A 26,098-nucleotide genomic window follows, 5' to 3' on the forward strand; every position below is an offset into this window, starting at 1 on the left:
CATGAGATGATTGTGACCAAGACATGACCACAATGCAACCATGGCCATGTGGTGATCAGGGCCATGACATCGCCGTGACTCTGATCTTAATGCAACCACAACCATGAAATGATCAAGATCATGACAAGATTCTGACCATGAGTTGACCAAGAGATAACCATGACCATGACAGAACCACAGATGTAAGATGACCATGATGTGATTGTGGCCATGAGCTGACCATGAGGTAACAATGAGATGACCATGACCATGACTGTGAGCATGTGATAGCTGTGACCAAGAGATGACAATGACATGACCATGACCATAACATGATCCTGACCATGAGATGACCATGAGCATGAGATGATGGTGATCAGGAGATGACCATCGCCATGATATAACTGTCACCTTGAGATGATTCTGACCATGACACGACCATGGCTGTGAGATGACCGTAATACGATTATGGCCATGAGTTGACCCTGGGATGACCATGAGATGACCATAAGCTGACCACGACCCGGCCGTGGTCTGGAGCTCCCCAGACCCCATCACTGCCCTCAGCTCCAGGCTCATGGCGAGCTGAAATTGTTCATTTCCCACAGATAGTACTAAAATCTGAGCAGGGCGCAGCCAATGGAGGGTCGAGAAATCAGGGACGTCACTGGTTGCCAGGCAGAACAGATTTCCCCTTCCCGCCCTTGGCGCGGCAGCCAATGGGAGGCCGCGTGTTTGGTGACGTCACCGCGCTAATGCGGAAGTGGCGAGCGCGGGGGGTGCCGGGATCAGGGCGGCGGTCGCGGATCGCGATCGATCCCGGTCGGCTCCGATCGATCCCGATTGATCCCGATTGATCCCCATCGATCCCCGGCCCTCCCCGCCGCGATGTTCTTCACCTGCGGCCCCAACGAGGCCATGGTGGTGTCGGGTGAGTTCGGGGGGCCTGGGGGCTCCTGGGATCCCTCAGAACTCCCGGGAACCCTCAAATCCCCTCAGAATTTCCCGGGAACCCTCAGAATTCCCCAAAAACTGCCGAGAAAACCCAGAATCCCCCCAAAATTTCCGTGGACCTCTAAAATTGGTGCAGAACTCCCGGGAACCCCCCGAATTCCCCCCAAAACGCTTCCAGGACCCCCGCCCTTCAATCTCCTGGGAACCCCCGGAATTCCCCAAAACCTCCCGGGAACCCCCAGAATCTCTCCCCTCAAAATCTCCTGGGAACCTGCAAAATCCCCCCAAAACTCTCCAAAGTACCTCCAGAATTATCCCCAAAACTCCTGGGAACCCGCCCCAGACCCCCAACCCCACCCTGGGACTCCTTGGACCCCTCCCAACTCCCCCAAACCCCTCCAGACACTCCCCAAACCCCTCCCTGAGGGTCCCCCCCATCCACTTCGCCCCCAAGGACTCCTGGCAACCCCTCCCAAATTATCCCCCAATTTTGTCCCCCAAATTCCCCCCTTCAAAACCTCTGGGGTTCCCCCCTGACCCACCCAGCCACCCCCAAACTCCTCCTGGGACCCCCCCCCAACCCCTCCCGGGGATTCCCGGGGGTGTCCCTGTGTCCCCCCCGGGGTTTTGGGGTCCCCCAGCTCTCGGTGCCCCCCAGGTTTCTGCCGCAGCCCCCCGGTGATGGTGGCCGGGGGCCGGGTGTTGGTGATCCCGTGCCTGCAGAAGATCCAGCGGTGAGGAGGGGCCCGGGGGGGTTTTTTGGGGTTCGAGGGGGGAAGGGTCCTCACAGATTTGTGGTGACCCCCCGGCCCCCCCAGGATCTCCCTGAACACGCTGACGCTGCCCGTGCGCAGTGAGAAGGTTTACACCCGCCACGGAGTGCCCATCTCTGTCACCGGCATCGCACAGGTACCCCCAGAACACCCAAAACCACTCTGAAAATACCCCCAAAAATACCCCAAAAATCCCCCAAAAAATATCCCAAAACAGCCCCAAAACACAAAAAAAAAAAAAAAAATCGCTGCAAAAATCTTCTCCTGGACATCCCAAAATCCCCCATCAAACTGCCAAAAATCCCCCAAAACTTCCCTCCTGGACTGCCAAAAATACCCTAAAAATCCCCTCCTTGGCCCCTGAAAATTCCCCCTCTGAAGCCCCAAAAATCCCCTCCTGGACTCCCAAAACCCCCTAAGAAATCTCCCATCAAAACCCCAAAAATCCCCTAAAAATCCCCTACTAGATCCCCAAAAATCCTCCATCAGAACCCCCAAAAATGCACCCAGGACCCTCCGAAATCCTCCCCGGGATCTCCAGAGTGCCCCTCGGTACCCCCAAACCTCCCCGGACCCCAACACCCACTGGGACCCCAAAACTCCCATTCAGAATCCCCCAAAATCTCTTTAGGATTCCCCAATATTCCCCTCTGGACCTCTCAAAATTCCCCCGGGACCCCCCAAATTCCCCCAGAAACCCCAAATATCCCACGCCCCTAAAACCGCACTCTGAACCCCCGAAATTTCCGTGGAACCTCCGAAAAATGCTCCGGGACCCCCAAATTCTCCCCGTGATCCCCCAAAACCTCTTTGGTGCGCCCCTGCCCGAACCAACCTGGGTGGCGTTGCCCTTTTAAGTGAAGTTGTGGTAGGGCCTACTTATGCGCGTTCTTAAAGCGGCGATGGTAGCGGGAAGCGCAAAACACCGCGGGGGAGGGGAGGAGCCCTTTAACGGAGGTTTGGAGTGGTGGGGCCCGTCGGAAACATTTGTAGGCGTTAAAAACTGTCCTAAAAAGGGCATTTAGGGGTGAGGAATCCCTTGAAAGGAGCTCGAAGTTTTGGGGATCCCCAGACCCCTGGGATGGGAGGGGGAATCCTCCTTAAAAGAGGCTTGGAGTGGTAGGAACCCAAAAATTCCTTAAAAGAAGGAAAAACCCTTTAAAAATCCTTTAAAAACCCTTAAAAGAAACCCATTAAAAACTTTTAAAAGTGTTTAAATTCCCTTTAAAGACCCTATAAAAACGTTAAAAAACAAAAAAGGTTTGTGATGGGGCAGCCTCCCTAAACCTTTCTTAAAGGGGTCAAGGTCCAATTCTTGAGGGGCTTGGGGTGGTGGGGACCCCGAAATCCCACTGGAGGGTCTTGACCTCCCTTAAAACAAGTTTTTGTTGGTGGGGACCCCTTTAAGAGGGGTAAGACCTCCCAGAAACAGGCTGGGGGTCGTGGAGACCCCAAACCCCTTCCAAGAAAATGAGACTCCATAAAAGGGCACTGTCCTGGTGGTCCCCACCCTGTCGAGCAAGCAGCCTCTTGAAAGGACAATGCCACACCTACTCCTTAAAGGGGCCACACCAATTTTGGGGGGTCCTAGGGATGGCTGGGGGGGTCCCCAGATGATGCCAGACCCCCACAGGTGAAGATCCAGGGGCAGAACAAGGAGATGCTCGCAGCTGCCTGCCAGATGTTCCTGGGCAAGTCGGAGAGCGAGATTGGCCAGATCGCCCTGGAGACGCTGGAGGGTCACCAACGTGCCATCATGGCCCACATGACTGTGGAGGTGGGGCTGGGGGGAGCCACGCCCTCTTTGTGTAAGCCACGCCCCTCCCAGGACAGCCACACTCATTTGGAATCCAACCAATGCCCCCTAGCCCCCCACTTGGGATGGGATGTTCCCCCTTTAAGAAATCTCAGATCTCAGAAGCCACGCCCCTGATGTGGCCATGCCCACCTGGACGAACACACCCCCTCAGGGACAGGTTACTATCCCCCACTGGGTGAGATCCCACAACTTTGGGGTGGAATCTGGCCCTTTAGGAGACTTCTCCCCCATTTGATCCATAAACTATACCCCTAGAAAAGCCACAACCCTGGAGCAGGCCACTGCACTGGTGAAGTCACACCCACAATATGTCACCTTTTTGCTAAAGCCCCGCCCACCAGCACAAGATGCTCCGTCCCTCTAAAGCCGTGCGCACTCCTGCCTCACCTCTACCCTAAGCCCCGCCTTCCTTCTTGACCCTGCCCCAGTATAAGCCCCACCCTATTTCAAAGCCACACCCACCAGACTCCACCTCGTGACTCAAGGCATGCCCCCTGCATCAAGTAATGCTCCTGCCTTAATTGTGGCCCCGCCCCTCAATTTAGGTCACGCCCACTTTGTTCAAGCCACATCCCATCTTAAGCCTGATCTCTTTCTGCTTAAGCCACATCCACAAAACCAAGCCACGCCCCTGAGATTAAAGACACAGCCCCAGGACATCACCTTGCCTACCTAGCACCACCCATTTGTCTCAAGCCACGCCCTCTGGATAAACATGCCCACCAACTCTGTGCATTTCACTACTAACCCCACCTTATTTTCTCACTGCCCCACAAAGCCCCATCCCAGTAAGCCCTGCCCAATTTAAACTCCACCCCCTTGGGCCCCACCCTGCTAAGCCCTGCCCCACAATGTCCCACGCTATTTGAGTCCCACCCTGCTAAACATTGCTCAGTTTGAACCTCTGCTAAGCCCCACCCTGCTAAGCTCCACCTACTTGAGCCTCACTTCTTTAATCCCTGCCCCTTTGAGCCCCACTCTGCTGAGCTGTGCCTAATTTGAGCCCCACCCTACTAAACTTGTCCCTTTTGGCCCCACCCCACTGAGCCCTGCCCAGCTTAAACCCCACTCTCAGGTCCTCCCCAGCCAAGTCCCACCCCCATTTGAGCCCCACCCCCCTAAGCCCCACCCCGGCCCCGTCCAGGAGATCTACAAGGACCGGCAGAAGTTCTCGGATCAGGTTTTCCGCGTGGCCTCGTCCGACCTGGTGAACATGGGCATTTCTGTGGTCAGCTACACCCTCAAGGACGTGCACGACGAGCAGGTGACACACCTGGGCATGGCTGGGGACAGCGGGGGACACACCTGGGCACAGCTGGGCATGGCTGGGGACACCTGGGGACACACTTGGGCACAGCTGGGGACAGCCAAGATACACCTTGGATACACCTGGAGACATCTGGGGACAGCTGGCACATACCTGGGACAGACCTGGGGGGCAGCTGGAGATACCTGGGCACACCTGGGACACACTTGGGACACAACCAAGACACTCAGGAGACACTTGGGACACAACTGAGACGCTCAGGACACACTTGGGACACACTTGGAGATGCCCAGAGACAAGATAGGGACACCTGGGACACACCTGGGCACAGCTGGGACACCTGGGGATGCCTGAGACACACCTGGGATTTGTCTGGGGGGATGGGGTTACACAGGTGGAACAGAGAGGTGACACAGATGTGACAAAGGTCTGACACAAGTGACGGAGGTGACACGGGTGTATCAGGGAGGAGCCACAGGTGTGACAGGTGTGTCCCCATGCAGGATTACCTACGCTCCCTTGGGAAGGGCTGCACAGTGCAGGTCCAGGGATGACACAGGTGTGACAGAGAAGAGACACAGATGTGACATAGGTGACAAGGAGGTGACACAGTTGTGACACAGGTGTGACGCAGCTGACAGGGAGGTGACACAGGTGTGACCGGTGTGATAGGTGTGTCCCTGTGCAGGATTACCTGTGCTCCTTCAGGAAGGGCTGCACGGCGCAAGTCCAGGGACAACACAGGTGTGACAGGGAGGTGACACAGGTGTGATAGGTGTGTCCCCGTGCAGGATTACCTGCGCTCCCTCGGGAAGGGCCGCACGGCGCAGGTGCAGCGCGATGCCCGCGTGGGAGAGGCCGAGGCCAAACGCGATGCTGGGATCCGCGTGAGTGACACCAGGGACACCTGGGGACATTGGGGGCACCTGGAGACACCTGGGGGCAGCTGGGTTACCTTCCTGTCTGTCACCCCCCATTATTTCCAGTGCTCTCCAGTGATCTCCCTGTGGCCCCCAGTTCATCCCAGTGCTCCCAGTACCCCTGATAGCCCCAGTACCCCGTTCCCCAGTGTCCTCCCAGTGCCCTCCCAGTTCTTCTTTTACGTCCTCTTCCAGTCTGTCCCAGTCCCTCCCAGTGCCCCTAGTACCCCGTTCCCCAAACTGCCCCAGTACCCCCAGTGTTCCCAGTACTCTCCCAGTACTCCACTAACCCCACTCCAGCACCTCCCAGTTCTTTTCCAGCTCCTCCCAGTACCCTCAGTACCCCAGTCCCTCCCAGTGCTCCCAGTGCTTTTCTAGTCCCATTCCAGTTCCTCCCAGTCTCTCCCAGTACCTCCAGTACCCCATTCCCCAAACTGCCCCAACACCTCCAATGCACCCAGTATTTCCAGTACCCCATTCCCCAGTCCTTCCTAGTCCAATCCCTGTGCTCTCCCAGTCCCTCCCAGTACTGTCCCAGTACATCCCACTTCCTCCCAGTCCATCCCAGCTCCTTCCATCCCCTTCCACTCCATCCCAGCCCCTCCCAGTCACTCCCAGTCACATCCTGGTCCCTCCTAGTCCATTCCAGCCCCTTCCAGTTCCCTCACAGTCTCTTCCAGTCCATCCCACTCCCATCCCAGTCCCTCCTGGTCCCATCCCCAGCCCCTCCTAGTTCCATCCCAGTCCCTCCCAGCCCCTTCCAGTCCATCCTAGTCCCATCCCAGCCCCTCCAGTCCCTCTCAGGCCATCCCAGTTCACTCCCAGTCCCATCCTAGTCTATCCCAGCCCCTCCCAGTCCCTCCACGTTCCATCCCAGTCCCTCCCAGTCCCTCCCAGTGCCTCCCAGTGCTGCTGTCCCCACAGGAGGCGCGGGCGCGGCAGGAGCAGGTGTCAGCGCAGCTGCTGAGCGAGGAGGCCACGGCGCGAGCCCAACGCGACTTCCAGGTGGCCCAGGCTGAGTGCGATGGAGCCGTCAGCGCCCGCAGGGCCACGGCTGAGCTGGCCTTCCAACTGCAGGTGAGGACACACCTGGACACGGGACACAGCTGGGGCAGGGAACAAACACAGCTGGGACAGGTAATAAATGCACCTGGGACAGGTAACACTTGGGAGTGTCACAGGGCCATGGCCTATCTGGTGTTTCAGTTACAGGTAACTCACACCTCTGGAGATAGGTAACAAACACCTTGTGTGGGGGGGAATGGGGGCTGGGAGCTCACCTGGAGCACCTGGAACACTCCAGAACACCTGGAACCTCCACATCCTGGGGTTACCTCCCAAATTTGGGTCTCTTGGGCCACCTGAGGACACCCCCAGGCTGCCTGAGCTCCCCCTAGAGATACCTGTCCCCCTTGTCCTTCCCTGATGGATTTGTGACCTGTCCCCTGTGTCCCCCATATCCGTGTCCGCTGTGCCCCTATCCCTGGGTCCCTGTGTCACCTGTTCCTTATGTCCCTCCCTTGATGGGTTTGTGAGCCGTCCCTGCGTCCCTTGTCCTTGTGTCCCTTCCCTAATGGATTTGCATCCTGTCCCCTGTCCCTATGTCCCTGTGTCACCTGTTCTCATGTCCCTCTCTGGATGGGTTTGTGACCTGTCCCTGTGTCCCTTGTGTCACCTGTCTCCCTGTCCCCGTGTTTTGCGGAGATAAACAAAACTTCACAACTTTGTGAAAGTTGTAAAGCCGGTATGTTTATTACAGTGCCGAATGCATGTGGAGATTACTCTCCTTAAAAGATGCATACCTCTGGGAACTCCAGGTCCTTTTTTATCCCTCTCTTAGATACATATGCATGCAATTTCACACTAAGTTCATACATATTCATTTTTATGAATTTCGCATGACATTTGCTGCTAGTTCTTCTTTATCAGAAAGAATTCCTAGGTCAGGTTGACCTGCTCTCACAGCAGTCTCTGTCTCTCTTTATCACTCTCTGTCTACCCTCCTTATCTCTGTCCTTCACTGAAGCAGTTTCTCTGAGCCTAGGCTTTTGCAGTCAGGCTAAACAGCAATGTTTTCAAACTGCAGACCAACTCAAAGATGTACATTTCACCTAAATCAAAATGGATTTCTGCTCTGGAGAATTTCTACTCTGTCTCACCCATGTCCCTCCCCTAATGGATTTGTGTCCTGTCCCCCTGTCCCCCGCAGGCAGCGCGTTCCCAGCAGGCCATCGCGGCGCAGCGCGGGGAGGTGGCGCTGGTGGAGCGGGCGCAGCGGGTGCAGCTGCAGGAGCAGGAGGTCGGGCGGCGCCGCCAGGAGCTCGAGGCCACTGTGCGCAAACCGGCCGAGGCTGAACGCTACCGGCTGGAGCGGCTGGCCGAGGCACAACGGTGAGACACTGCCCCTTTAAGGGTGGCCACGCCTCTCTGGGGACGAGCCATGCCCTCCTGTGCTTGGGTGTGGTGGTGTTCTTGGGGGTTCCACCTTTTGCCCTTTTAAGAGAAGTGTTGCTCTTTTAAGAAGCAACACCCTCATTGTGGTGGGTCCCACCAGTTTGGGTCCAGTCATTGCCCCTTTAAGGAGGAGCCATCCCCTCACCCAGAGTAGACCCAGTGGCAGTTTAAGGTGTCCCATCCATTACCCTTTTAAGACAAGTATTGCCCCTTCAAGGAGAAGCCACACTTTCACAGTGGTGGGTCCCACCACCTTTGAAAAGCCGTGGCCCTTTTAAGTGAGCCGTCCCCCTTGAGAGAGAAGCCATGCCTCATCCCAGTCAGCCACCATCACAACTTGGTGGACCCCATCAGTCTGTAGCCATAACCCGTTTAAGATACATGTTGCCCCCTCTTGGTTGCTGTCACTGCCCTTTTAGGTCCCATTGCCCTTTTTAAGATAAGCCATGCCCCTTCAAACAAACCACACCCCACTGGTGGGCCCACTCATATTGCACCATTGCCCCTTTAAGAGCAGCATTGCCCCTTTGAGAGCAGTCCCGCCTCCTGACTTTGCGCCCCCTACAGGACTCAGGTGCTGCTGCAGGCAGAGGCTGAGGCCGAGACCCTCAAGGTGAGTCTGGGGGTCCCAGGGGAATTTGGGGGGTCCCAGATGAGGTTTGGGAGTCACAGGTGAGATTTAGGGGGTCCTGAGGGAATTTTGGTGTTCCCAGTTGGATTTTGTGGCCCCAAATCTGGGAATTTTTGGGTTCTCTGGGAAATTTTGGCTCTCCCAGAATTTCAGGGGGTCCTGATCTTGTTTTGGGGTTCTCAATCCCATTTTCAGGGGTCCTCCCCTCCTTTCCAGGGCCCCTATCCTGTTTTGGGGTTCTTAATCCCATTTCCCAGGTCCCCAATTCTGTTTCAGGTCCCCAATCCTGTTTCATGACTCTGATCCTGTGTTGGTATCCCTGATCCCATTTCCATTGTCCCCAATCCCGTTCCTGGGTCCCCGATCCTGTTTCAGGTCTCCAGTCCCATTTTGGGTCCCTGATCCCCTGCTGGTGTCCCTGATCCCCTTTTGGGCCCTGATCCAATTCCTGGGTTCCTGATCCTGTTCCTGGGTCCCTGGCTCATTTTGAGTCTCTGATCTCATGTTGGGTTCCTGATCCCATTTAGGGTCCCCAATCCCATTTTGGTGTCCCCAACCCTGTTTCATGTCCCCACAGGTGACGGACGCTGTCTGTGCCGTGGACTCTCATGCCCATGCCTGGGTTCCCAATCCCGTTTTGGGTTCCTAATCCCATTTCTGATGTCCCCATTCTCATGTCCATGTCTCCAATCCCATTTCCCATGTCCCCAGTCTCATTTCCCATGTCCCCAAACCCATTTTGGTGTCCCCAATCCCATGTTGTGTCCCTGATTCCGTTTTTGGGGGTTCTGTCCCCATTTCATGTCCCCAGTCCTGTGTCCTTGTCCCAAATCCCATTTCCAATGTCCCCAATCCCATGTTGTGTCCCCGCAGGTGATGGGTGCTGCCCATGCCACAGCTGTGGCCTCTCACGTCCATGCCTGGGTTCCCAATCCTTTTTGGGTTCCCAATCCCCTTTCCCATGTCCCCAACCCCATGTTCATGTCCCCAACCCCATGTCCATGTCCCCAGTCCCATTTTGGTGTCTGCAATCGCATTTTGGTGTCCCCACAGGTGTCAGGTGCTGCGCGTGCCATGGCGTGGCCTCTCCTGCCCATTCCCATGTTCCCAATCCCATTTCCCATGATCCCAATCCCATTTCCAACGTCCCCAGTCCCATTTTGGTGTCCCCAATCCCATGTTGGTGTCCCTGCAGGTGACAGGCGATATCTGCGCCACGGCTGTTGTCTCTCATGCTCGTGTCTGGTTTCCCAATCCCATTTCCAATGTCCCCAATCCCATTTTGGTGCCTTAATCCTGTGTCGTGTCCCTGATCCCATTTTTGGGGGTTCTGTCCCCATTTCGTGTCCCCAGTCTCGTGTTGGTGTCCTCAATCCCATTTTCAATGTCCCCAATCCCGTTTTACATGTCCCCAACCCCATTGGTGTCCCCGCAGGTGACAGGCGCTGCCCGTGCTGCAGCCGTGGCCTCTCGTGCCCGCGCTGAGGCTGCGGCGGCTGCGGCCAAGGCCGAGGCCTTCGGGCAGTTCCAGGACGCAGCCGTGGTGGATCTGGTGCTGCAGAGGCTGCCCCAGGTGGGGACACTGGAGACAGCTGGGGATGGCTGGGGCTGTTTTGGGGACGCATGGGGACACTTTGGGATGTTTTGGGGACACCTGAGGACACGTGGGGACACCTATGGACACTAGGGACACTTTAGAGATGTTTTGGGGTTGTTTTGGGGATGGTTTGGGGACATCTGGGGATGTTTTGGGGGCACTTGGGGACATTTTGGGGACACTTGGAGGACACTTTGGGGATGTTTTGGAGATGTTTTTGGGACACCTAGGGACACTTTGGGGACATTTTCAGGATATTTTGGGGACAGCTGGGGATATTTCGGAAATGTTTTGGCAACACTTTAAGGACTCTTGGGGACATTTTGTGAACATTTAGGGACACTTTGGGGGTGTTTTGGGGACATTTTGGGGACACTGGGGACACCAGGGACACTTTGGGCATGTTTTGGGGACACTTGGGGATGATTTGGGGACACTTTGAGGACACTTGGGGATTCTGGGCTGGGGCTGATTTTGGGGATACCTGAAATGGGGACAGGAATTTGGGGATCCCAGGATTGTTGCTGATTTTGGGGATTTTAGGGGTCCCTGATTTGGGGCTGATTTTGGAATCCCAGATTAGAGGCCGATTTCAGGGCTGATTTGGGGATCCCAGGTTTGGGGTTGATTTTGGGATCCCCAATTTGGGGCTAGTTTCAGGGTTCATTTGAGGATCCCTGGTTTGGGACTGATTTGGGCAGATTTTGGGATCCCTGACCTGGGGCTGATTTTGGGATCCCATTTGGAGCTGATTTTGGGGCTGATTTTGGGATCCCGTGTTTGGGGCAGGTGGCCGAGGCGGTGGCGCAGCCGCTGCTGGGGACGCGCCGGGTGACGCTCGTGGGCGGCTCCGGGGCCGTCGGCGTGGCCAAAATCCCCTCGGAAATCCTGGACTTGGTCACGCGGCTGCCGGGGGCCGTGGGGGCGCTGGCCAGGGGCTCCCAGGTGAGATCAGAGAATGTGGGGAATTTTGGGGTCCCAGAGAGGACCAGGGTGAATTTGGGGGGTGCCAGGTGGATATTTGGCAGATTTTGGGGGTGGCGGGGGGAATTTGGGCTCCCAGGTGAGCTTTAGGGGAACTCGGAGTATTTGGGGGTACCAGGTGGATATTTGGGGGATTTTGGGGGGTCCCAGGAGGGATTTGGGGAATTTTGGGGGGGTCCCAGGTGAGCTTTAGGGGAATTCAGGGAATTTTGGGGTACCAGGGGGGATTTGGGTGGTCCCAGCTCGATATTTGGGGTCCCAGGTGAGCTTTAGGGGGATTTGGGGTCCCAGGGGGGAATTTTGGGGCCCCCAGGTGAGCTCACAGGATTCAGGGGGTTTGGGGGTGAATTGGGGGGTCCCGGGTGGAGTTTGGAGCAGCCCAGGTGAATTTTGGGATGGTTTTGGGGTGAATTTGGGGGATTTTGGATGGTCCTGGATGGGGTTTGGAATTCCCAGGTAAGTCTGGGGAATCCTGGCAGGATTTTGGGGTCACAGGTGGATTTTAGGTGTCCCAGATGAGGTTTGAGGGGAGTTTGGGGAATTTTGGGTGGTCCTGCATGGGGTTTGGGGGTCCCAGGTGAATTTGGGGAATCCTGGAAGAAATCTGGGGGTCCCAGATGGAATTTGGGGTGAATTTGAGAGGTTTAGGGGGTCCTAGGTAGAAACCGGGGTCTCTAGTGGATTTTGGGGGGTCCCAGATGGATATTGGGGAATTTTGGGGGATCCTGGATGGGTGTAAGGAGTCCCAGATGGGGTTTGGGGAAGTCCCAGGTGAGATTTGGGGTGAATTTTGGGGTTCCCAGGTGGATTTTAGGTTGAATTTGGGGTATCTGGGAGCCCAGGGGGATTCTGGGGGGTCCCCGATGGATTCTGGAGGTCCCCCGTGAGTCTGGGGAACCCTGAGAGGATTTTGGGGTCCCAGGGGAGGTTTGGGGGTCCCATTTGGATTTTGGGGTGATTTGGGGGGATTTTGCGGGGTCCTGGATGGGTTTGGGGGTCCCAGGTGATTTTTGGGGTGAATTTGGAGGAATTTTGGGGACCCCTGGGAGGAGGTGACACCCCCAGGTGCCCCCTGTCCCCCCTTGTCCCCTCAGGTGACCCCGACGGAGCCCGAGGGTGGCACCGGAGCCACTGAAACCTCTCAAAATTCCCCCAAAGTGTCCCTGAGTGCCACCCCCCAGTGACACCAATGTGTCCCCAAGTGCCACCACCCCCCCAGAGCCACTGAGACCCCGCTGTGTCCCCAAAGTGCCACCCAAGTGCCACCAGCCCCTGATGCCACTGCTTCCCAAAGTGCCACCGGTGGCTCCTGAGGCCACCAAGATGCCACCGGCCCCCAAGTCCCTTTGTCCCCAGAGTGCCACCATGCCTTGCATGTCCCCAAAGTGCCACTGCTGCAGTGTCAGCATGTCCCCAAACGTCATCATGTCCCCCAGTGTCCCTGTGATGCCACTGTCCCAATGTGCCACCGTCTCTCCTAGCTGTCCCAGAAGTGCCACCACCCTCCGGTGTCACTTTGTCCCTTAAGTGCCATGCCCAAATGTCATCATGTCCCTGAAATGTCCCCAAGGTGCCACCACCCCCTGTGGTGTCCCACAAGTGCCACCCCCGAATGTCAGCACGTTCTCCAAGTGTCCCCACAGTGCCACCACTACCCCTATGTCCTCTGAGTCCCCAGAATGCCACCACTGCCGTGTCACCCTGTCCCAAGTGTCCCCAAGGTGCCACCTTGTCCCTGAAGTGCCACCACTGCAGTGCTAGGTCAATACATGTCCCTACGGTGCCACCACCCTGTGTCCAGAAAGTGCCAGTACCCCCAAGTGTCACTATGTCAATAAAGTGTCCCCAAGGTGCCACCACAGCAGTGTCCCTGTGTCCTTGAAGTGCCACCACACCTGCAGTGTCCCCAAAGTGCCACTGTGTCCTCAAAGCGTCACTCAGGTACCACCATCCTCTTTCATCATGTCCCAAGTGTGTCCCCAAGGTGCCACCACCTCCCAATGTCACCTTGTCTCCAAATGCCACCACCCCTTGCATATCCCTAGTGTCACCCTTGAATGCCATCATGTCCCCACGTCCCCAAAGTGCTGCCACCCCCCCCCATGTCCTCATTCCCTGTAAGTGCCCACCTTGTCCCTTGTCCCCAAGGTGTTCCCAAAGTGCCACCACCCCTGGTGCCACCTGAATGTCCCCAACCAGTGACATTCTCATGTTGCCACCACTGACAATGGACACCCTGTGGGCACTGTGGGGACAGGAGGGGACAGGTGACATCGGGGACCCTCAAGTGACACAGGGACCTCTCAGTGACCCCAGCTGACAATGGGGATCCTGAAGAGGGACGCAGGTGACATTGGGGACCTTCAGGTGGGGACATGGGACCTCCAAGGTGACAATGGGGACCCTAAAATGACCCCAGGAAATCCTAAAATGACTCTGGGACTGTCCTGATGACCCCAAGGTGACACTGGGACCTCGGGGTGACAGAGGTGATAATGGGGACCCTCAGCTGAGGACACGGGGACACCCCGGTGACAGTGAGATCCTCAAGGTGACACAGGGACCCCCAAGATGAACACGGGGACCCCCAGGTGACAGGGACACCCTCAAAGCGACACAAGGACCCCCAAGATGGACATAGGGAACCCCAGGTGAGCGTCAAGTGACACTGGGACCCCCCAGGTGACTCCTAAGTGACCTCAGGACCTCCCATGTGACCCAGAGGTGACACCAAGACCCCTCCCAGTGACCCCAGGGGACACCCAAAGTGACAGTGAGACCCTCCATGTGACCCTAGGACCCTCAGGTGACACTGGGGACCCCCAGGAGGGGACACAGAGACCCCCCAGGTGACCTCAAAGTGACACCAGGACCCTGCAGGTGACACAGGAGGTGACACCCGTGGTGGCTTTTCCATCCCGAGTTTATTCCGGACCCGAGGGCGACTTTTCAATATGAAAAACAAAAGAAACGGGAAAAAAAACAAAAACATCCAAAAATGGGAGAGAGCGACCGGACACCGGGAACGGCGACGGAATCAGGGAGAAACTGAGGGGAAATGGGAAAAATGGATAAAAATGGGAAAAACAAATAAAAATCGGGGAGAAACTGACAAAAATGAGGAAAAATGAACAAAAATTGAGGAAAAAATGAACAAAAATTGAGGAATATGAACCCAAAATGGAGAAAAATGGGTCAAAAACTGACTGAGCAAAAATAGGGGGAAAAAATCAACAAAAAATTGGAAGAAAGGACCCCAAAGTTGGGAAAAAGGAATGGAATTGGGCAGACAGTGAGCAAAAACAGGGGAAAAAAGAGCAAAAATTGGAAAAGACGACTAAAAATTGAGGAAACTGACCAAAACCAAGTAAAATTGTTTGAAAATGATGAAGAATGAGGAGAGACTTAAATGAGAGGGAAATGAACTAAAAAAGGGGGGAAAATGACAAAAAAAAAAGGAAAAAACATTCAAAACTTAGGAAAAATTATAAAAAAATTTGAGAAAATTTGGGAAAAGAGAGCCAGAGTGGGGCGGGGGAGGGGACAGGAGGCCGTGGTGGCAGCGGGGGAGGGGCGGAGGTGATGGTGATGATGATGAAGGTCAGCAACTCTTCCAGGATGAGGCTGAAGGTCAAGAGCTCTTGCAGGCTCTTCCATGATGGAGATTATAATGAAGGTCAAGGCCAACTGACCAGCCCTGATGAAGACCAAGTGCTGAGGATGTTAAAGATTGAAGACTCTGCAAGGACCACGAGCTCCTGGAGGCTCTGTGAGGAGGATGACTATGAACTCTTGGGATTCTTCAAGGATGAAGGTTGGGGACTCTTCAGGGATGATGAAGGCTGGAGGCTCCTTGACAATGATGAACCTTGAGAATCCTTCAATGATGAGGGAATTTGGAAGCTCTGACCATGATCAGGATTGGAGACTCTTCAAGAATGACCATGATGAAGGTTGGGGACTGTGAGGACAATGCTGAAGGCTGGGGACTCTTCAAAGATGATGATGAAGGTTGGGAACTCTTCAATGCTGATGAAAATTGGGAACTTTACAAGGATGAAGAGGACAGAAGTTGGGAGCTCTGACCATGATCAAGACTGGAGACTCTTCAAGGATGACAAAGACCAAGAACTCATTGATGATGATGATGACATTTGGGGACTCTTCATGATAACAATGATGAAGATTAGGAGCTCTTCAAAGATGGTGAAGCCTGGGGACCGTGAGGACAACGCTGAAGGCCGGGGACTCTTCCAGGATGACGATGATGAAGGTTGAAGACCATGAGGACAACGCTGAAGGTCGGGTGGGGACTCCGCTGCTGCCGCCGCCGATGGCCAAGGCCAACACTGACGATGATGAAGGACAATGACGATGACACCGAAGGCGCCGCCCACCGGTTGACGCCTCTCTGGGACAACACACCGGGAAAGGGAGGAGCAACACTGCCAAGGATTGGGACCTCTGGGGAAACCCCTCAGGCCTCTTCTTCGGCCTCCTCGCCGAAATCCTCCTCCTCCTCGGCCGTGGCGTCCTGGTACTGCTGGTACTCGGACACGAGGTCGTTCATGTTGCTCTCGGCCTCGGTGAACTCCATCTCGTCCATGCCCTCGCCCGTGTACCAGTGCAGGAAGGCCTTGCGCCGGAACATGGCCGTGAACTGCTCCGAGATGCGCTTGAAGAGCTCCTGGATGGCCGTGCTGTTGCCGATGAAGGTGACGGCCATCTTGAGGCCGCGCGGCGGGATGTCGCACACGGCCGTCTTCACGTTGTTGGGGATCCACTCCACGAAGTAGGAGCTGTTCTTGTTCTGCACGTTCAGCATCTGCTCGTCCACCTCCTTCATGGACATGCGCCCGCGGAAGACGGCGGCCACGGTGAGGTAGCGGCCGTGCCGCGGGTCGCAGGCGGCCATCATGTTCTTGGCGTCGAAGACCTGCTGGGTGAGCTCGGGCACGGTGAGGGCGCGGTACTGCTGGCTGCCCCGCGAGGTCAGCGGCGCGAAGCCGGGCATGAAGAAGTGCAGCCGCGGGAAGGGCACCATGTTGACGGCCAGCTTGCGCAGGTCGGCGTTGAGCTGGCCGGGGAAGCGCAGGCAGGTGGTGACGCCGCTCATGGTGGCCGACACCAGGTGGTTGAGGTCGCCGTAGGTGGGCGTGGTCAGCTTGAGGGTGCGGAAGCAGATGTCGTAGAGCGCCTCGTTGTCGATGCAGTAGGTCTCGTCCGTGTTCTCCACCAGCTGGTGCACGGACAGCGTGGCGTTGTAGGGCTCCACCACCGTGTCCGACACCTTGGGCGACGGCACCACGCTGAAGGTGTTCATGATGCGGTCGGGGTACTCCTCGCGGATCTTGGAGATGAGCAGCGTGCCCATGCCCGAGCCGGTGCCCCCGCCCAGCGAGTGGGTCAGCTGGAAGCCCTGCAGGCAGTCGCAGCTCTCGGCCTCCTTGCGCACCACGTCCAGCACCGAGTCCACCAGCTCGGCGCCCTCCGTGTAGTGACCCTTGGCCCAGTTGTTGCCAGCACCGCTTTGGCCTGGAAAAGGGGAGGAAGGGTTTGTTGGGGTCTTTAAACCACCTTGGAGAACCTTCAAACCACTTTTGAGAACATTTACACCACGTTTGGAGACCTTTAAACCATCTTTAGGGACTTCAAGAACCTCAAAACCACATTGGGGAGCCTCAAAATCTCCTTTGAGGAACTTTGAACAGGCTTTGAGGATCTTTAGGACCCTCAAACCTGGAGACCCTCTGAGTACCTTTGGGGACCTTAGGTAGCTTCAAACCATCTTTAGGGATTCTCAACTCCACCTTAATGACCTTGACGACCCTTGAATAATCTTTGGGGATGACAAGCACCTCCATTTCCATCTTGAGAATGTTCAAGTAACCTTGGGGACCTTCAAACCATCTCTGGGGACCTTTGAGACACCACTGAGGACCCCTGATCCCCCCCAGCTCAGCCCCTCCCTGTGGTGACCCTTGGCCAGAGGCAGACAAGGACAAGTTGGGTTGTGGTCTTCAAGCTGACTTCAGGGACCCTCAAAACACCTTTGGGAATACTGAAGAATCTTTAATCACATTTGGAAACCTTCAGATTAATGCTGAAGACTTTGGAGACCCTCATTCATTTTAGGGACCTTCAAAGCATTTTTGAGAACCTCTGGAAACTCTTCACCGCCTTGGGGACCTTCCTCCCACTCTTGGGAACCTCAAACACTTCCGTCCCCTCTTTGAGGACCTTCACATCACTCTTTAAGGGACCTCGATCCCACCTGTGGGTACCCTCAGGGACCTTCAACTCCACCCCCTTTGGGGATGTTCAGCCCCAACTTGGGGACCCTCAGGGACCTTGATCCTACCTGTGGGGACCTTTAACTCTACCTTGGGGACACTTGTGATCCTCAACCTTCTCTTTCAGACCTTCACCCTTAAGAACACTTTCAAGCCCACTTTGGGGGGACACATGGGAACCTTAACCTCACTTTGGGGACCTTCATGCTACACTTGGGACCTCCTACCCCAGCCTTGGGACACCTGGAGACCTTGATCTCCCCTTTGGGGCCCTGCCACCCCTTGAGGCCACCCCTGCTGTCCGAGATACGCCCCAGGTGTGCTCCCACATGTCCCCAACAGTCCCAAATATCGCTGTGTGTCCCCAAGTGTATCCCGAAATGAATCTGATGTCCCTTGAGAGTCCCCAGGGTTCCTCAAATACCCAGAGATATCCCTAGTGTCCCTCAGCAACCTCCAGGTGTGCCCAAGGTGCCCTCAGGAGCCTCCAGGTGTCTGCAGATGTCCCCAAGACTCCCAGGCATGTCCCAAAATGTCCCCAGGTGTGTCCCAGGTGTCTGCAGCTGTCCTTGCCATGTGCCAAGAGTCCCCAAATGTCTTGATCATGCCTAGGTGTCCCTCAGGAGCTCCCAGGTGTGTCCCAAGTGTGTTCCAATGTCCCCAGGTGTGTCCCAGATGTGCCCAAGCATGCCCAAGGTGTCCCAGGTGTATCCCAGATGTCCCTGAGTGTGCCTGCAGGTGTTTCCTGATGTCCCACAGGTGTCCTCGATGTCCCCAGGAGCCTCCAGGTGTCGCAGGTGTATCTCCCCAGATGGCCCAGGTGTGTCCCAGATGTCCCCAAGTATGCCACCAGGTGTACCCCAATGTCCCCCAGATGTCTCAGTCGTCCCCAAGCATGTCCAAGGTGTCCTCAGGTATGTCTCAGATGTCCCCGAGCATGTCCCAATGTCCCCCGGCATGCCCAAGGTGTCCCAGATGTGTCCCCAGATGTCCCAAGTGTGTCACTCACCAAAGACAAAGTTGTCAGGCCGGAAGATCTGCCCGAAGGGGCCGGAGCGCACAGAGTCCATCGTGCCGGGCTCCAGATCCACCAGGATGGCCCTGGGCACGTATTTACCCCCTGGGGACAGCAAAAACGTCACCAAAACCCAAAAAATTCACCCCAAAACCACCAGCATGGCCGTAGGCAAAGGATTTACCCCCTGAGAAGTAACCAAACCCCAGAGAATTCAACCCAAAACCACCTGCATGACTGTAGGCAAGGATTTACTCCTTGGGGAGTGACCAAATCCTAGAGAACTGAACATGAAACCACCCAGAATTAACCCGAAACCACCTGAATCACCCTATATACACCCAAATCACCCCATGAACACCTGGAATTACACCAAAACACCTGGAAATAGCCCAAAACAATCCAGTACTATTTAAAACCACCCCAAAACCCCCCAAACCACCAGGAAATACCCCAAAACCAACCCAAATCCACCCAGAATTATCTCAAAACCACCAAAATCACCCCAAACCCACCCAGAACTGCCCCCAAAACGCTGAGTTAACCCAGAAATACCAAAAATTGCCCCAGAAAAAACCAAAATCACTCCTAAAATGTCCCAAACCACCCCATGTGACAGCAAACCACCCAAAATCACCCCTAAACCACCCCCAAATGTTCCAAATCACCCAAAACCACCTTACATGACACCAAAACTCACCCCAAAGAGCCAAAATCACTCCCAAACCACCCAAAATTTCTCCATAAATAACTGGAATAACCTCATAACCACCCCAAATCCACCTAAGTTCACCACCAAACACCCATAACCACACCCAAACAATCCCAAAATTGCCCAAAATCTCCTGGAATCAACTCCAAACCACCCAAATTCACCCCAAAGCCAGGAAAAATCACCCCAAAAATGGCTCTAAATCCACCCAAAATGAACCCCAAAACCCCCCAAATTACTCCAAATTGTTTAAAATCATTCCCAAACCATCTAAAATCACCTCAAACCCACTTTGGAGCAAGCCTAAAATATTCAAAATCACCTAGAAGTATCCAAAAGTGCCCCAGAACACCCCAAAATGACCTAAAAATAACCCAGACCTCCCTAAGACTTAACCCTAAAGGACTTCCAAAACTCAAATTCACCCCAAATCCAGCCCTAATAACCTAAACCTCCCAAAATCACCTCAAAACCACCTCCAAAATCTCCCAAATTCAACCCCAAAACCAACAAATTAATTCCAAACCCTCTCAAAATTACCCCCAAATTATCCCGAACCAACGCCAAAATAACCCCAGCAGTGTCAAATTCACCCCAAATTCCCCAAAGCCACCCCAAAAACTCCCCCAGAGCAACCCAGGATGGGACATGGGGACAGGGAGGAGACAAATGACAATAGACAGGTGACACAGCCACGGGGGGGGGGGGGGGGTGGCGGGATGACAAAGGGGACAGGGTGGCACACGGGTGACAAAGGACAGGTAACACTGGAGGGATGTCAAGGACAGGGTGACATGGTGGGGGGGGTGACAATGGAGGGATATCAGGGACAGGGTGACATGGTGGGGGGGGTGACAATGGACAGGTGACACTGGAGGTATGTTGGGCACAAGATGTGGGTCACAAAGAACGGTGACGGTGGGTGACAGAGGACAGGGTGACACTGGGAAGGGACAGGATTCACTGACACCAGGGGAGTCACAGAGTGACACAGGAGGTGGCAATGGACACCAGGGGATCCCCAGAATTGAAGGTGACAGGGGACAAAAAACACTGCGAGGTGACAATGGACAAGTGACACTGAGCAGTGATGGGACTGGGGGTGACACTGGGAGGTGACAGGACAAGGTGACCCCACTGGTGTGACAAAGAAGGGGACGGCACTCAGGGACACAAGAAATGAGATGACACAGGGCATGAAAAAGGACCAAGTGACACTGGGAAGTGACAGCAGGACAAAGGTGACACGAAGGGAAAAGCATGGGGACACAGTGACATAGGGATGACAAAGTGGTAACACACAGGAAAGTGACATTGGGGGGCTGACAGTGGGGACAGGGTGACACAGGAGTGTGACAAAGCAAGGAGTGGCAATGTGGGGGTGAGGAAGTGACACTGGAAGCGGCAAAGTGACAGCAGAGGAAAGTGACAAACAAAGGAACGTGACAGGGGGACAAGTGACACTGGGGAGAAGACAAATGCCACCAAGTGCCACCCACACTGAGTGACACAATGAGGCGGGGAAGGGCAGAGGAGCCCCGGGGGGGTGTGGGGGCTGTCCCCAAGTGCCACCAGCTGTCCCAGGTGTCCCCACCTGTGGCCTCATTGTAGTAGACGCTGATGCGGTCCAGCTGCAGGTCGCTGTCCCCATGGTAGGTGCCCGTGGGGTCGATGCCGTGCTCGTCACTGATCACCTCCCAGAACTGTGGGGACAAGGGGACAGCTTGGGGACGGCTCAGGGACAGCCCAGGAGCAGGTGAGGGGCAAAAACCGGGAATTTTGGGGAAAAAACCTCAGGGATTATGGGAGGAAAAATGGGGATTTTAGAGAGGAAAAGGGGGACTTGAGGGTTCAAAGGGGTGGGGCTGGTGGAGGAGTGAGATCAGCTGGGCCACGCCCACTTTGTGACAAATGGAACCCAAGTTAGGAGAAAAATAAGGATTTGGAGAAGAAAAAATTGTGATTTTAGGGGGAGAAATGGGGATATTAGGGGAGGAAATGGGGGTTTGGGGGTGTGGTCAGGGTTAAAAGGGGCAGAAGATAAAGAGGGGTATGGTCAGGTGGGCCCGGCCCACCCAGACTCAATTCTGGGGAAAAAATTAGAATTAAAAAAAAAAAAAATCAGAATTTTAAGGTGAGAAATGGGAGTTGGGGGCTAAAAGTGGTTGAGCTTAAGGAGGGGTGAAGGCAGCTGGGCCACACTCACTTTGCTACACCGGGGACCCCATTTTGGGGGAGAAAAGGGGATTTGGAAGTAAAAAAATTCAGGAATTTTAAAAAAGGAAATCTGGATTTTAAGATACGAAATAGCAGTTGAGATGTATCAAAAAATATGGATTTTAAGGAAAAAATTGGGATTTAAAGGAAAATTGATGGCATAGTCTGGGATAGAGGAGCAGAGCTTGTGGAGGAGAGGGGCTACGCCCACTCTGCTAAACCCAGGATTTATTTTGGGTGCAAAAAAGGGGATGTTGGGATCTTATAGAAAGAATGGGATGTAAATCCAGCATCACCCACTGCCCCACGGCAGTGTTTTTGGGGAAAAAAATGAAGGATTTAGGAATTTAAAGGAATTTGGGGTGTAGCCATGTGACAGGCAGGATCCACAAAACCTCCCCCACAACCAGGACCTTTTTCTGGGGTGAAAAATGGGGATTTTGGGGGCTTTTAAAAGAAATATAGGGTGTGCTCAGGTCCTAAAAGGGTATGGCTACAACACACAGCCACTCCACGACCGTTTTTGAGGGTAAAAAGGCGATTTTTAGGATTTTTTTGTGGTTTGGAGGCGCGGGGAAGGGGAGCGGGCGGGGCTCTGTGAGGGAGGGGCGTGGCCAGGGCAGCGCGGTCCCGCTCCCCAGAAAGGGCGGGAACGGGAAAATGGCGGCAATTGTTCAAATTCAAACCAACCCCTCCAAAATCGGCTCCCTGCACCCCACATCGGCTTTTATATCACCCAAAATCAGGTTTTTTACACCCAAATTCGGCCCTGGGGGCTCCAAGTTTTGTATTTGAAGTTGAGATTCCACCAACGTGGGGGTTTGGGGTTAAAATGGGCCGGGGGGCAATGCAGCGTGAGGGGAAAATTAAGTGAAAAATATGATTTTGGGGTTAAAAATTAGAAATGAAGAAAAAAATGGGGATTTGGGGGCTTTGGAGAACAGAATGGCATTACAATATTTATTTGGGGTAAAAGCCTTTAATTTTGAGATTGTTAATTCAAAAAAACAGGTATAAAATGGTGATTTAAGATAAAAATGGCGGTTTGGTGATCATGAGGGGAAAACGTATTTAAAACCCCACAATTTTGGGTAATAGAAGAAAAAAGGGTTTGAAAATAATTTTGGAGTGAAACGGGGATTAAAACCCAGCAATGTAAGGTAAAAAAAACAGGCTTAAAAATGCTAATTTTGGAGATGAAGAAAGGAAGTGGATAAAATCTGGCGTTTTTAGGGGGTTGTGAGCAAAAATGGGTTAAAAAATAGGGATTTTGGGGCTGATGGGACAAATAGGCTAAAAAAGGGCAGTTTAGGGGAATGCAGGAAAGAAATACCTGCAAAAAAAGTTCATTTTGGAAAAAAATGGAGATTTTGGGCAAATGACAAAGAAAATGAGTTTAAAAAGTTCAAATTCGAATAAACAGCATTTCAGAGTAATAAACCCTGCATTTTGGGGCCCTGGGAAACAGTGGATTAAAACTTATGTTTTTTGAGAGAAAATGTGAGTTATGTGCAGCATTAAGTGTTTAGTGACAGGAACATGGATTATGGGGAGAAAAGGATATCTAAAGGCAAAAAATGTGAATTTTGGGGTAAAAAAAGTGGATTTGGGGCTAAAACACAATTTTTGAAAGTAAATTTGACCTGGCAAATACCAGTATTTTCTGTACAGTAAAAACCCTTTTTTGGGCCTCAAAATCGCAATTTGGGTTCAAAACCTCTTTCCCAAAGCTAAAAAAAAAATTTTAAAAATCGCTTTTTAGTGTTAAAAACTCCAATTTGAAACGTTTTGGAGAACAAAGATTTCGGTGTGGGGCAGGAAATGGAAATGTTCATTTCGGGGGCAGGAAATGCGGTCTGGAGACACAAAGACAGGGGGTTGGGGCTGAAAAGGGCGATTTTGCGACAAAAAGTAACATTTAAAAAAGAAAAAAACTAAGAACTATTGGGTTAAAGGAGGCCGTTTTGTGGGTGAAGTGGATATTCAGAGGGAAAAAGGGATTTTTGAAGCAGTAAAAATGACATTTGTGTCTGAAAAATTGCAAATTCCGAGGCCCAAAACAACGCTTTTTTGGGCAAAAATCACCAGTTTGAGGGAAAAAAAAAGAAAAAGAGAAAAATTTAAACAAACCCCGTTAATTTTGGAGAAAAACGGTGATTTTGAGGCTAGAAAAAAGCGGATTTGGAAACACAAAGCTGCGATTCTTCCCCCGACCCTCCATTTTGGGGCTGGAAACCTCCATTTTGGGGCTGGGAGCTCCCTCCGAGCTGCAGAAAATCCCGATTTTAACCCTAATTTCTACTTCTGGAAAATAAATCCAGTCCTTTTTCTCCTCCAAACTCCACGTTTTGGGGATAGACCCAAGATTTTGGACGGAAATGCTGTTTTGCAAAACAAAGATGCTGAGCTGGAGCTCCGAATCTCCATCTTGGGGCTGGGGAAAAAAAATGTATTGGGGCCAAAAAGCTGCATTTTACCAGCAAAAAACCCTTTCATTAATGAAAAAGATCCCTTAAATCCAAAACATTAACATTTTGAGAACTAAAATATACTTTTTTGAAAATTAAGTCATCCATATTTAAACGTAAGAAGGGCATTTCAATTTAAAAAGCTGATTCAAAGTAAAAAACCCATCAATTTTGGAGATTAATATTGCAATTTAAAGACCTTAAATTTACATTAAAGGAATTAAAAAAACCTGCTTTTGTCATAAAATCCCGCAGTCTGAAAGCTTAAAAATCCTGATTTTACAGATAGAACACTCTCATTTTGGAAAAAAAATTAGTAACACACCTCTTATTTAGGGAATAAAATATTTATTGTGGATATTAAGCCGCCTTTTTTTGGGGGGGGGGAAATCCTCCCATTTTCGGGTCTGACCCCTCCGGGCGTCACGCCCCGTTTGGGGGTAAAAAAATCTTAATTTTGTGGCACAAAATCCATATTTTTGATTTTAAATTAGACGGTTTTGCAGTGAAAATAAATTATTTTAGGGGCGAAAATACCTAGTTACGGGGTGAAAACAACCGATTTCAGACTGAAAAAGCAGCATTTAATGTATGGTAATATAAAAACGAAACAAATCACGTTTTAAATTTAATTATAAATATATTATTGTAAAAAAACTCATTTTGAGGTTAAATCCTTTAATTTCGGGGCTCCTCGCCGCCATTTTGGCGCCTTCCCCGCCCATCCTCAGCCAAACCCCCCTGCCCAGATTACGGGCAAAAAGCGCTATTCACGGCCAAATCTTTGAAACTGTCATTTAAACTAAGATAAAATAGTAATATTTTCTTTAAACACCCCCCAAAAAGGCGATTTTGGAGGCGAATTCGCCGCGGTTCGGGGCCGCCGCCCTCAGCCGCCATTTTGCGGCCGCGTGCCGGGGGAGGGGGGGCGTTCAGCCACCGAAAATCCTCATTTAGCGACAGAACCTCCCGATTTTAACCCCAAACCTGCCCCATTCAGCAAATCCCCCTTCCCTCCCAGCCGATTCTGTGGGGGTAAAACGCTGATTTTGGGCTAAAATCGCCCTGGTTTGGGTCACCCTTTGTCTTGGCGCGCGGGGGATGGGGGGGCTCTTAAAGGGGCAACGCCGCCGCGGCGGGGGATGAAGGCGGGGCCCGCCGCGCTCACCTTGGCGCCGATCTGGTTGCCGCATTGGCCCGCCTGGATGTGGACGATCTCCCTCATGGCGGCGGTGGAGTCTGGCGGGGGGGCTCGGGCCCACCCGGACGGCGCGGAGGCGCTGGGAAAACTGAATAAAAAAACGTAAAGAGGCGGCGCGGCCCCTTTAAGCGCGGAGTGAAGGCCCGAGCGCGACGGCGGTGAAAATGGCGGCAGCCGCGGCCCCGCGCGCGCTCATATAGGACAAAGTCGGGGCGCCCATTGGTCGGCACTGCCCGCTTTCCATCCATCTATTGGTTAGTTGCGTTGTCAATCCAGCTTTCTGCGTTTCAATTGGCCTAAACTTCTCTTAAGCTCCTCCCACGGGCGCTCTGGCGCTCTCGGAGGACCACCCCGCCCCGTCCCTCTGATCTATTGATGATCGACACGCACGACAGCCAATGGAAACTGCGGATGGGCGTTGGCGCGCGGAGAGAGCGGCCAATGGGAGCGCGGGGGGCGGGGCCCGGCGGTGAAGGCGCGGGAGGGGTGAGCGGGGGGGGAAGGGAAGCCGGGGCCGCTTTTGGGGTCCCGGAGGGAATTTAGGGGGAGTTTGGAGGTGATTTGGGGTCCGGAGGGGTTCTGGAATAACCTGGAGGGATTTGGAGGTGGTAGAGGGGATTGGAGCGGTCCTTGGTGAGGACTGAGGGCCTCGGGGGCAGTTTTGGGGAGTCCCTGAGGGAGATTGGGGGGGGTCTCTGACGGGGATTTCAGGTTTCTGAGGAAAGTTTGGGGTCTCCGAGGGAAGTTTGTCGGCTTGGTTTGGCAATTTGGGGTTCCGGAGAGAATTTTTGGGGTTTATGAGGGGAGTTGAGAC

At 53.5% G+C, this 26,098-nt stretch overlaps 2 protein-coding genes across 2 annotated transcripts; one reads left to right on the top strand and one right to left on the bottom strand.

Annotated features, from left to right (window-relative positions):
• Positions 1-775: 775 nt before the first annotated feature.
• On the top strand, positions 776-13,230 carry LOC134434205 (flotillin-1-like). Its single transcript, XM_063182879.1, has 12 exons — positions 776-910; positions 1,592-1,667; positions 1,752-1,842; positions 3,340-3,483; positions 4,670-4,789; positions 5,584-5,679; positions 6,637-6,789; positions 7,922-8,103; positions 8,734-8,779; positions 10,233-10,370; positions 11,184-11,339; positions 12,473-13,230. Exons 1-12 carry the CDS (start codon positions 868-870, stop codon positions 12,560-12,562), a joined length of 1,335 nt encoding a protein of 444 aa, XP_063038949.1. The 5' UTR covers positions 776-867; the 3' UTR covers positions 12,563-13,230.
• Positions 13,231-14,283: 1,053 nt separating this feature from the next.
• Positions 14,284-25,461, bottom strand: LOC134434208 (tubulin beta chain). Its single transcript, XM_063182882.1, has 4 exons — positions 25,252-25,461; positions 20,993-21,101; positions 18,681-18,791; positions 14,284-16,913 (listed from the first exon to the last, which is right to left on the bottom strand). Exons 1-4 carry the CDS (start codon positions 25,306-25,308, stop codon positions 15,856-15,858), a joined length of 1,335 nt encoding a protein of 444 aa, XP_063038952.1. The 5' UTR covers positions 25,309-25,461; the 3' UTR covers positions 14,284-15,855.
• Positions 25,462-26,098: the final 637 nt, after the last annotated feature.

The sequence above is a fragment of the Melospiza melodia genome, unplaced genomic scaffold, assembly GCF_035770615.1.
Source record: "Melospiza melodia melodia isolate bMelMel2 unplaced genomic scaffold, bMelMel2.pri scaffold_322, whole genome shotgun sequence".
In the NCBI taxonomy this organism is placed as follows: domain Eukaryota; kingdom Metazoa; phylum Chordata; class Aves; order Passeriformes; family Passerellidae; genus Melospiza; species Melospiza melodia.